The 11,465-nt window shown below is 41.1% G+C and overlaps 2 protein-coding genes across 2 annotated transcripts; one reads left to right on the forward strand and one right to left on the reverse strand.

Annotated features, from left to right (window-relative positions):
• Window positions 1-6,736: 6,736 nt before the first annotated feature.
• On the reverse strand, window positions 6,737-7,793 carry LOC124190203 (N-alpha-acetyltransferase daf-31-like). Its single transcript, XM_046582775.1, has 5 exons — window positions 7,651-7,793; window positions 7,434-7,573; window positions 7,293-7,376; window positions 7,097-7,237; window positions 6,737-7,034 (listed from the first exon to the last, which is right to left on the reverse strand). The coding sequence occupies exons 1-5, from the start codon at window positions 7,669-7,671 to the stop codon at window positions 6,842-6,844; spliced, it is 579 nt and encodes a 192-aa protein (XP_046438731.1). The 5' UTR covers window positions 7,672-7,793; the 3' UTR covers window positions 6,737-6,841.
• An 89-nt stretch (window positions 7,794-7,882) lies between these two features.
• On the forward strand, window positions 7,883-11,420 carry LOC124190202. The gene is made up of 3 exons (XM_046582774.1): window positions 7,883-8,384; window positions 8,517-8,760; window positions 8,822-11,420. The coding sequence occupies exons 1-3, from the start codon at window positions 8,222-8,224 to the stop codon at window positions 9,243-9,245; spliced, it is 831 nt and encodes a 276-aa protein (XP_046438730.1). The 5' UTR covers window positions 7,883-8,221; the 3' UTR covers window positions 9,246-11,420.
• The last annotated feature ends 45 nt before the right edge of the window (window positions 11,421-11,465 follow it).

Here is an 11,465-nt window from a genome sequence, read left to right on the forward strand (position 1 = left end):
AAACTTGTTTCCATTCCCGTCGTCTCTCTCTCTATATCTCTTTTGATCCTGCCCTTCAAAATAAAAAGGGGGGAATAGTAATATTTGACAACAGCCAGAACGACACAATATAAGCGCATTGCAGTCCGCTGGATTGTACAATATTTAGGGGCTATTTTGCGCTATAGCTGCAGCCTCTGGTAAACCGGATCACGTCTGGCGTTGTTGTCCAGTGGTAGCTGCTTCTGTACCTTTAACTATGGCCAGACAATAGGAGCAGGACGCCCGGGTTGCATTATACAACAAGAGGAAACCCGCTGTTTGGCTCTATACAACAAACTGGGACTTCTTCTTATTATTATTCTTATATATCTAGTCTCCTGTAATCGACTGTATACCTATCCGGATTCAGTACCGTTCTTTTCTCTCTCTCTCTTTTTCTACCTCTTTTCTTTTCTTATTTTTGTTTTAAATCAATAAAAAGTAAATGAAAAATAAACCGCAGCTCGCGGAATGGAAAGTTGCTGGGAAAATCCCCAGACTGATTGTATAGTAACCAATTTTTACTCTGGCACTATATTCGTGAACTAGAGTTTTTTTTTTTTTTCGTGACGTCATAATAACAATCACACACCGCACAATAATGTCTGTACTCTCCTTTTTGTTTTCCCGAAAAAAAACCCCCGAGTTCCGCATCAGTGAAACGAAATCGATTCCGAGTAATATTCCACCGGCTCCGCTTCTCCTCTTCAGCCAATACACGGCTCTGCTATTAATAAGTTGACATTTCGTCAATGTGTATGGGACGCGTGACGACATGTTAATGAAAGCCACCTGACAGTGTTGCGCCAAAGGCGACATTTCAATCAAAAATCACCTGACTAGGTTTTGTAATCGTGCTGTTGAATTGATGTTTATCGTGCAACGGATGATCATTTCCATCACAAATTTTTATAAAAGGAGACTGCAGTGATAAAATGATTCTTCCTCGTTCCCATCTTGTTTTTTTTTTCTTTTTCTCTTTTGTCATTTTTTTTTAAATAAGGACTGCGCGTGACTCTTTCTCTCTCTTCCAACAACAAAACTCAAAAGGTATTATACGTAGAATAATAAAAAAAAAAAGAAAACACGAGCCGGACATCCGCCATTGATTAGCCGCCGGCTACAATCTCATCATCGGGGCGCCGACTTTTGCGTCTAGATTTTTTATTTTTTTTCTTCTTCTTCTCGATTGCTCCGTGTGTACATAGTAATATCGATGATCTATTGATCTATTGCTCTTGTTTTATTCTATATCGCAAGTAGAGAAAAATATAAAAACGACGACAATAATATAAGCGACTGACGTAGTTGTTTTTACATCTGACAGGTGCACCGGGGGCGACCATCAAAATTACATATCCCCTCCTCTCCCGTAAAGAGTTTGTTTTATCCAATAATATATCAAAGTTCAGTTTGGCATTTCGTGGGCATTTTCCATTAGCCCTACTCACGTAATTTCCCAATAGATGACGGGTCATTTGTTTTGACATTTCGAGCAGACTACGTGAATAAACTTTGATTCTTCGTTTGTACTTTAAACACTTTATCAAACCGATAATAAGACCGATGGACCCTTTACACAAGTGCGTGCGGGACAGTCAGGGCGACTCGACGATTTTCGTCGCCCAGTTGGAAAGTCTTTAAGGCGGAACTTTGGGAAACGCTAAAAATACGGCCGCCAGCGCAGTCGACCGTTCAAAACGAAAAGTGTAAAGGAAGAAGAAATGCAAGTTGGAATATTCTGAACGGACGACGGTGAGAAAAACAAAAAACAAAAATGAGGTCAGAGCAAAGTGACAGTGATGACGTCACATATCTCATTGCCTCTCAGCTACCCTCCTGCAGTGATGGCCAAGAGCAATCGACCAATTTACTCAGAGTATATATTCAGTTTTAGCCGTGAAATATTGCACTTTGATAGCTAAATATTTTTAAGATTTTTCCGCCAGCCATAACTCCTGTGCATGTCGTAATCTGGAACGTATCGAATCTCTTATAACTTATCAAACAAATTTTTGTTTTTTCTCAAAAGAAAAAATCTTTTCAAAATCTTTCCAGGTAGAAAAATAAAAAAAAAACGAAATTGAGACAAACAGGGACACGAATGTCCTCGGGCCACTTTTCACCGGTACCACGTAGTAGTAGATTCTCTACTATACGCTGTATATATTTATAGACTCTATATGCTACATACTCTTTTTTTGGGGCGTCTTTAACGATGACTTAATTGGCGCGGCCGAGGCAGTCGGCGATGTCGGTACCGGCGTCGGGGATCCCCCAGCTGGCCGCCGGCTTCTGGGGGAATTCCATCGTCATCGCGACACGCTATATAGATGAAGTGGCGGGGGCCCCAATTTTCGTTCAAATCTCGTGTATACATAATAACGTGGGAGTGCCTATTTGATTTGATTTGATTTCTTTTCCCCCAGGCGATGACTCTATGCGCACTCATTATTTATTGCAGATCAAATCCGCCCACGGGGGGTCGTGTCGTGACGAACGCGGCCGGATGAAGCGGTTGCGGTATTTTTTTCACGTAGACACAGAGAACCGTGATTTGCGTGTTAAATTCGAGAAAGCAGTTCGTTCAGATGTTGTTTTTGTGTGTGTGTGTGCTTTCCTGGTATAGATATGATGTGTCGGATATTTTCGCTTGCCGCCGTCACTCTTGTAACCCACACGCATAGCAATTTCCATGATCGTGACGTCAGATAGAATTCCCCTTTTTGTGCTTATAATCGTCATTTTCTCTAGGACCACGTCACCGTTCCCCCTCGCCTTCTCTTCTCCATTCTTTGAACAATGGCCTGATAATTGAGAGCGCTAAATCGCAGTGATGTCAGATGGAATGATATTCTCGGCCCAGCTATAGTATATGACACGGTTGGTTTTCTTAATAGCGCCCCCCCCCCCTCTCCACATCCTCGAGCGTCCAGACTATAGAGGAGAGTGTAGGCGAGCTATATCTACAGTCTAGACACGTTTTATGTTACGCCAATGGCTGTAAAGTGTGTGTGTGTATACGGTTGTTTTGTGTGTGTCGCATGCCATGTTGGGGCAAACCGTTTTTTCTTGCCGAGTCATCATCGACACAGATTGCGCCACCACCTGAAAGATTATCCACAAAAGTATCTTGTCTGAATTAGCTATTGATAGCTCCTCCACATCAATTCATTCCATCAACCAGCAAAGAAAAGGTTAGTTTTGAATTTTGATTGTCAATTTTTTTGGGGTGGGGGGGATTGAACGCGGTCGTTTTAGATGTTAATCAAATGATTTTGACAAGACGAGAGTTGTTGGGATGTTGACCAGAGATGTAAACCGACAGCTATTAACGCAGACGATCGTGCAAGAGTTGGGAAGACGTAAATCGTGACTCACATTTTAGATTCACAACAACAACATCTTTCCTTTTGAAAATGCTGTTCTGGTTAGGTAAATAGCCTGGCGACGGCCGCGCGTCTGTGCTGACAGTATATTTATCATAGGTTCGTCCGATTTTACTATCGACAAATATACATATAAGAAACAGTTTTCTGTTTCCAAGGTGCTGGGCTATAGAGACCAACATGTGGCAAGGGGGGGTGTTCATGGTCCACATCAATTGTGCGGGACGCAATCAGCGTCTTATTGTTAGAAACGCCATGAACGCCGACACACAACCGCTGCACTGCCGACGATGGAAGTGTGCGCCCCGACGCCCCGATGCCGCACGGTATATCCATCTGCTGATGGATACACAGTATACTGTCTGTCTGCCATCTTCTTTTGGCTTCTTCTTCTCCTGGCCGAAACAATGACTAATATACCCTAGCGCACTCTCTCCGCTGAGTTGTGCGTGTGTGTATACACAAACCGTGACCGTGGCGGGAGCAGCCAGCGGAGAAGCCCTGTATACACACACACAGTCTTTTGTGTGAGTAACCATATCCATCAGCATCTTCTTCGAGCGTCAGATCAAGTCCACGTTTTTCTCTTCTTCCTTCTCTCTCTTGCGTGTGTGTCTGTTTGTACACGAGACGACATGTCGTCGGTGGTATAGACTCCGGGACACAAAACACAAAGTGCCTTCGGTACAGCATCTATCCCATTTATATTATCTCTTTGTCTCTATACAAGTTATATATTGTTATTTAGTTTAGCTCTCTGTGTGTGTGTACCATAGTATATAGTTTGATTATTGGCTGAGTAACCGCGACCACCGCCGCCGGTGTTTCTTTTGACGCCGATGGTCTGCGTAACGGCGCGCGCGTCTCCCAAAAACAGTTTGTCTTTCGATGATGCACCAGCAAACTCTTGACGTCTTTTCTCTGGCCACTTTTTGCACTTGTTGATTTTACATCGTGTGTGCAGCGCATAACAGCGCACAACTTGACAAAGGGGGCTATCTTTAGATTTTTTTAGCGTGTAATGAGGGCCTGATTGGAATCGATCTTTCACAAGTCTCGCCAATTGACGCAATAAACTGACGATGGCCGTGTTGTGGGGCCACTTTTGAACTGCACACCAAAATTGATTTCCTGCTTATTCCATTATAGGTTGGACGCACTATATATTACTACTATACTCCTTTCTCTTTTCCAAGGGCTTATTTCTTGTACCCCATTAATATTTACGAGGATACGTAGGTACACCGCCACCCTATTTATAGACAGAAAGGTGATCTTTACAATTAGGCTGAGGGGGGTTTACCACCCCCGGAAGAGATATGCAAATAGCCTGTGTAAATGCTAAGCAACCCAAATTTAATCGGACTCACGCCCTGTCATTTGCTTTGAAAGGCTAAAATAGATTTGTCTCCATTTGATGCAGCGGTTAGATGCTGATGATTGCGTGGGCAGTGTTGAAAATGCTGCAGCACGTATTGCATAAATGTGGGTTCTGTCATTTTCCAAGTATACCATCCACGTTGAATGAACAAATTCCTGTTTAACAATAAGACAACCAACATACTTTATACGTGATTGATGTTTCAACTGTGGCAGCCAAAACATTTGGACATGATTTTTCCGTGTTGAAATGGCAAGGCCCTTTTGATTTCAATTTTGGCTGAATTGTCTGAATCACGCAAGAATCGCCGACAACATTTCCTATATATGGACGTCAAACCTACGTAACAAGTAGGGAACAAAAAAAAAAAACTTGTTGCCAAGAACAGGTCTAAAGGAAGAACCTTTTTGTTTCTCATTTGATCGATTGTTTCAACTCGAAGAAACTCTAAATTTCCTAATAATTCTGCAACTTTTCCTGTTTGCCCATGCCAACAATGTTGCGGCTCATTTCTTTTTCATTTTCTATTCTTATTATTCGCATGGGCAGATCATTTCTGGCTAATGCAGTTAATTAACGCGATTGGCCGATTGACCAGTTACACAGCACAAAAGTATTTTAGCTTTGATTTCTCGGTAGTACCGTAGCTTAGTAATTACGTGCCGGTACTCTCGTACGTACCGACAGTCGCCGATTTCCTGGTTCCGGGCAACACTTATTTGTTTTTTTTTCCCCAAAAAATTTAGGGTCAAGGTAATACTTGGTTCAAGAAGGAAAACAAACCTAAAAGAAAAAAAAAAATCTTGATTCAATCGTAATAACGCAGCGTAACACACATTCTCTCTCCCATCTTTATATACTAAACGCTCAGTTTGGCGCCGGCCATTCAAGGTTTTGTTGAATGCCCTTTACCTACGTTTTTCCTTCTCTCTCTCTCTTTCTTTTTTTGAAGTATTCATATAAGCGCTTGGTCACAAGCTATACACTGTGTCTCTTTCCCTTATATACACCCACAGAAACCGGTGTACCGACGACGACTGAAATTCGGCGTCATCGTCTTATGACGCATCCATTCGATTACCATCCCTCGCGCTCCGATGGTTTCACCTTTCGAGAAAAACCCAAAACAAGAGAGTCTATAATCCCGCGTGAATCGGACCCCCTCACTTTTTTTTCTCCTTCCTTCCAAATGGATGGCGGCGGGACGCACGAGTATATAGCCTACAGTGTTGAGGTTGTTTTTGATATCGGCCAGATTTGCGGTCGGAATTTCCGACGCTGAGGTGGGGACGGGGCGACCAGGACTTTATGGCACCTTGTACCCAATAATAGCGCTAACGACTTTCCGTAAATAGCCAAAGCGCAAAAGTGGGAAGGACAGAAATACACATCGAAACATCAAACTGAACAAGTCACACACAGCAATGGCTTTTTTTGAGTTAGGTCACCGTCAAAGAATGTGCTTTCCACCGGCAGCATCATTCTTATGACTCGCATCCCCTACAGAAAGAAAAGTCTAGCTGGGCTTTCTTCTATAACCTCCTTCGCGTTTCCTTCCCATTCTTTTTCGCTCCTGGGCGAGCGCTCCCGTCACGTGCGATCCGCGCCTACACGTAACCTTTTGCCGTCGTTTGTCAATAGCGGGGCGTGAACCAGAGAACGCAAGAACAAAAGAAAAGAGGCATCCACCACCACACCGACGTCTCAAAGGATAACGAGCCCTTGGTGTCTCTCTACACCGACGGGGGAGGGAAAGGGGAAGTACATATTCACTCACGCACACACATAGTCGCGCGTTTTGTTTTCTTTTTCTTTTTGCTTTGCCCACTCCATTTGGACGTGTCTTCCTCCTTTTTTGGAGTCGTCGAGAGCAAAGAGAAGGTTCCAGCACCAAAAACGACTAGCTGGGTTTTTACCTTTCCTTTCACTAGTAATTCAAAGATTATTTTTGCAAGGGATGCTGCGTGATTTGTATTCACGCTCCATTTTTATGTTTTCTTAACAACTCAACCGTCAACTGAAATTTCTGAATCTTTCGTCACCGCGCAAATCATTCTTCCATGTTCCTGTTCTCCTGGGCAATGGCGGCGAGACGTTTGCGTTCTTCGGGCGTTTTCGTCTCGTAGAATGTTGAAGGGTCGGCCGGAAGTGTATCGTGTTGCTGGGAAAACGATACCAAATCACGCTTCATGGCATAAGCGTCTTCTCCGTCGGCGTAGTACTTTGGCTCGATTTCAGAAATCCTTTACAAAAAGACATGTTCATGTTTTGCAAGTCTTTTTAAAAATGTACAATAAACACTTACGAAAACTTCAGGGTATTGGTATAGAGATTGAGTGCTGCTCTGTTGCTCTTTCTGACATGAAGAGAGACATACTTTGCATTGAAACACTCAATCATCGACCTGGATGCCTGGTCCATTAGCTTTTGGGCTAACCCTAGCCGTCTGTCAAACCGAGAATAAGTTTAAGTGCAATAAGGGACATTTGTAATGATTGTACCTGTGGGATCGTTTCACAGCAAGTGATGTGATGTGGCCATGAGGTTCATCCTCACTATCTTCTTCCATTTTAGCCAAGACATACCTATTAAAAAGCTGACAATGTAAGTTCAGTTATGCAATCGGAATGACTTTATCCTACCCAACAATATGTCCCTTTTCATTTTCAGCAACATAGCTTAGTTGAGGCCAGGAGAGACCATGATAGAAAAAGTATTTCATTTGATAATTTTCTGGCAAGCAAAGGAGATTACAATGCTGCATGTTCATCAAGTCTTCCGGCTGGGAAATGGTCACAGAAAAAATAACATTATTTACGTGAGATTAGTATGCATATTTCACCTCTTTGTTGAACTCACCCTAGCACATCGTATATTCATCTCGAAGAATTGTAATATTGACTAAATTTAAGTGAAAAAAAGAACTGTTTTTTTGACAATTTCTGACAAACGGCAATTGGGATTTTCTGACGGAGCAGACGACATACAAAGCATGAGCAGAGGCCATAGTTACCACCATCTAACGGTCGATCCCTGTACGAGGTTAATAGCGATACGATGCCAAAAATTCAAATTTCAAAAAGTCGACGAATAATGACACTAAAAACTTGCCATAACCTTCAAGTTAAGTTTAAGCCATATTACCGCAGTCAACAAGAATTATACTTTGACCTTGGTAACCTTCGCGGATTATTCTTTTTTAAGTGCCTAATTCTAAAAATTTGAAGCTCATAAATCGGTTTTTGCAATTGGGTTGCAATTAAGCTATCATTTCCCTGTTAATCTTTTCTAAGAAAAATAGAAAGAGGGTTTTAATTTCGAATGGTCGTACATGTCCACTTCCTAAGTCTGGGGTATAAAGAGAGGGTGTTACCATAGATTTTGATTCAGTCTGAAACCTGAACTCATCACTATAGCGGGCAGGTCTAAGATGTCTGTGATGAATATCTGTGTAAATCCTTTCCAAGTAAAGTCCCTTTTTGTATTATGCAAAGACTGCATTAAAGTAAGTTTAACAAATTGTGCAACAAGTCATTTGAAACCAGTCGTAGTCGGTTCACAAATGAGAATCAACAATCCATTTCTACAACTACGTAAGTTCATTAGTACTATTGTCACGGGCGTCGTTACACTATATGTAATTCATTCATACAATACTGCTTTTGCATTGAGCACATAAAAATTATTTTACTCATATGTTTTGTGTTTCAACAAACTATTTTCAGCCACTGGTGTTTTAGAGGAACTCATTAGATCTTTCACTGACTGCAGCAGCGGAAAACCAGTGGAGAACAACATTCTTGTACATCTCATCACCCCACAATTACAGAACATGAGATTTGCTTCTTATTCTGAAGATTGTCTGCGTTTTTTCCCATATTTTGAAAATCTGCAAGTGTTGATCCTGAAAAACACAACAGCAAATAACTTCTGTTTAAGAAGCATCGGGACCCATTGTGCAAAATTAAGGTATAGTCCAATAATTGCCAATAATTTATTTTGATTAACTGATAATTTTTCTTTAAAATAGATCGTTGGATGTCAGTGACTGCTTTTATGTGAGTGACTCAGGGATACATTGGTTATTTATCAATGTAGACAATTTTGAGATGGTAGGAAAACCCCACAGAACATGTAATACCCTTCAACATTTAAACATTCTGCAAACTAGAGTTACCGTTTGTGGAGCAAAAATGGCTATCAAGTATTGTCCATCCTTAGCAATACTTGAGAATGATAATACCTTTGAAGCCTTGGTGAAATTAGCCAATAAATCAACAGAGAAAAAGATCAATCGCCATACAAACGGATATTCCTCTTTGCGTGTTCTAAATATTCCTTGTGGCATGATCTATAGAAGTGACAGCCTCCGACTAGTATACTGTCTTTATGTATTTCCATTAATCACGTCACAGTTCATGCAATCAAAGGATTTAGAGACTGTGATTTATTAAGCTTGAAGTCCATTGAGAAGCTAACTGCACTTAAAATCTTGCGCTGCACTAAAAGCAAAGTTAATGACGAAACTGAAATCACATTTGATGGGGGCGTGGCTCCCTTGCTTCAGGTTGTTGGGAAATCTTTGGAGATTTTTGAAATCCTGCATTTAGATTCTCTCCGGGTTTCCACCATCATTGAATATTGCCCCCATTTGGTCAATTTGTCCATCGGAGATAAATTGTGCTATCATAATACCCCCTCAAAATCAGTATATGAAAGTTTTTTGAGAGAGATAAATTGCCGATTGAACAGATCGAAAGGCAGCATCTAATTTTAAAGAATCTTAAGATTTTCTTTTGCAATTATAATATGCCCTTCGACTTTCTGCTTCTGCTGTTATCATCCCCTTTACTTGAACATGCTGTTCAGATTACCGAATGTAATTCATTCACTGATGGTGTCTTGGAGCTTGGAGACTGCTGTTCAACACAAACGTCTCAAGAACCTCAAAGTGATGGAACTAGCTCATTGTAATTCAGTTTCAACGCAAGGAATACTGACAATACTTATGAATCGTCGTACTTCTATTTCTCAAATCAGGATCGTTTCGTGTAAACATTACGTCGGAAACGTATCCTCTGATACGCTACGAATTACTTAGACACGGTATATTGACAACATAGTCAGTGAGGCATAACGGGTGTAATGAGTTTCCAATTTTCTGTTGTATGCATTTTTGTTTAAATCTGTTTTCTAATGTATCGCATCTTACCAAGAAGACCCGTGTCCTGATTCCTTGCCCGTCCGATTGTATAATACCCCATTCATTTATGTAAACCTGTTTGTTCGATCATATACGATCTATAGTCAATCTAGTTTCAATACTTCTCAAAGTTGACTCTCGCGATAAGCCACTGCGGATCGCCTAAAAAATGTCCTTATAATTAATCACTCCAATTTATTCTCGTCCTAAATGTTAATTGCATTTAAGTAGGAAGTGAATGAGAACCTTTGTCGGAAAATAGACAGCATTTCCGACTGAATTTCTATCTTGCCTCCGGAGATCCGGTGTTACCTGCTTTTTTTCACGATACCTCCGACAAAAGACTCCATCTAGCGCTAGTAGCTTTATTTAAAAAACCACCGCTGTGATTTAAAGAAAGAAAAAAGAAAAAAAATCAAGCCATAAAAAAACTCGTCAAGTTTCACGATTGAAACTTTAATTCCATTACCTCACCCAGCTTATTACAACGTAGCTGTATTAGCCACACCGTTCTATATGTTGCTGCCCACAGGATCTTTACAGTAAATCTGTAGATTCCATCAGCACATGCGCAATTCAAAACAAACTTGATTATTTGCGTATGTCCTACTGAGATTCGTTTTCCAGCACCACAATTTTTGGAGCAACTAGCTGTTTGGCTTGAGCAAGCTCAGCGTGTTTCAGTTCGTTACAACTCTGATAATGATGGGTACGCTGCTTGCCAAACCTCAAAACTTGTCCCGTTAGCACAATCACCCGAAAGCGTCACGTCTTTGCATACACGACCAACCCAGAAATTTATCGCGACTGTCAAATCAGTTCCACAACTGTAAACTTACGTCACGGTTACAGTGATCACGCGTAATGCTGATTGAGTCATTTGGGGGAATTTTGAACAATTTTCTCTTATCGCATCAACAGACTAATTTCGATTAGAAAATTCTTGTAGGTTTGAGTCACACTTTTTGTATTTTTCTATCGCATGTTGTCAGTCTTGAAGGACATAAAGTTTATTCTTTAAACAATGACATCATTTTCTGCGTGGGGGTCTTGGAAAAAGTCGAGTTATTTTATTAGCGAGGCTACTTTGCGGTAATAGTGATCGAACCATACGTCGATTGTGTCCGTAAACTTTCACCATGAAGCTGACCCCGTTCGACGAAACTAAATCTATCCGCAACCGCCCTCCCCTCAACCTTTTTATGAGAATCAGGCACAACTTCCCACGCCACAAATTTTTTTACATATTATACTGAGCCCGGGTCACGACTGCGTGTTTTTTTGTTGTTCGATGTAAGCCATATGTCGGCTACAAGGCAGCAACTTTCTACCTTACGTTTCTGATGTTACTTCCTGGTCTGAAAAACAAAAAAGAGCAAAGTTAAGGCGGATTAAATCACAAATCGGATATTGAACAGTACCCAAATTAGGTTTTTTTGGTGTTTTACTTCATCCTAGATCATATTTCCGC

The sequence above is a fragment of the Daphnia pulex genome, chromosome 3, assembly GCF_021134715.1.
Source record: "Daphnia pulex isolate KAP4 chromosome 3, ASM2113471v1".
Lineage (NCBI taxonomy): Eukaryota > Metazoa > Arthropoda > Branchiopoda > Diplostraca > Daphniidae > Daphnia > Daphnia pulex.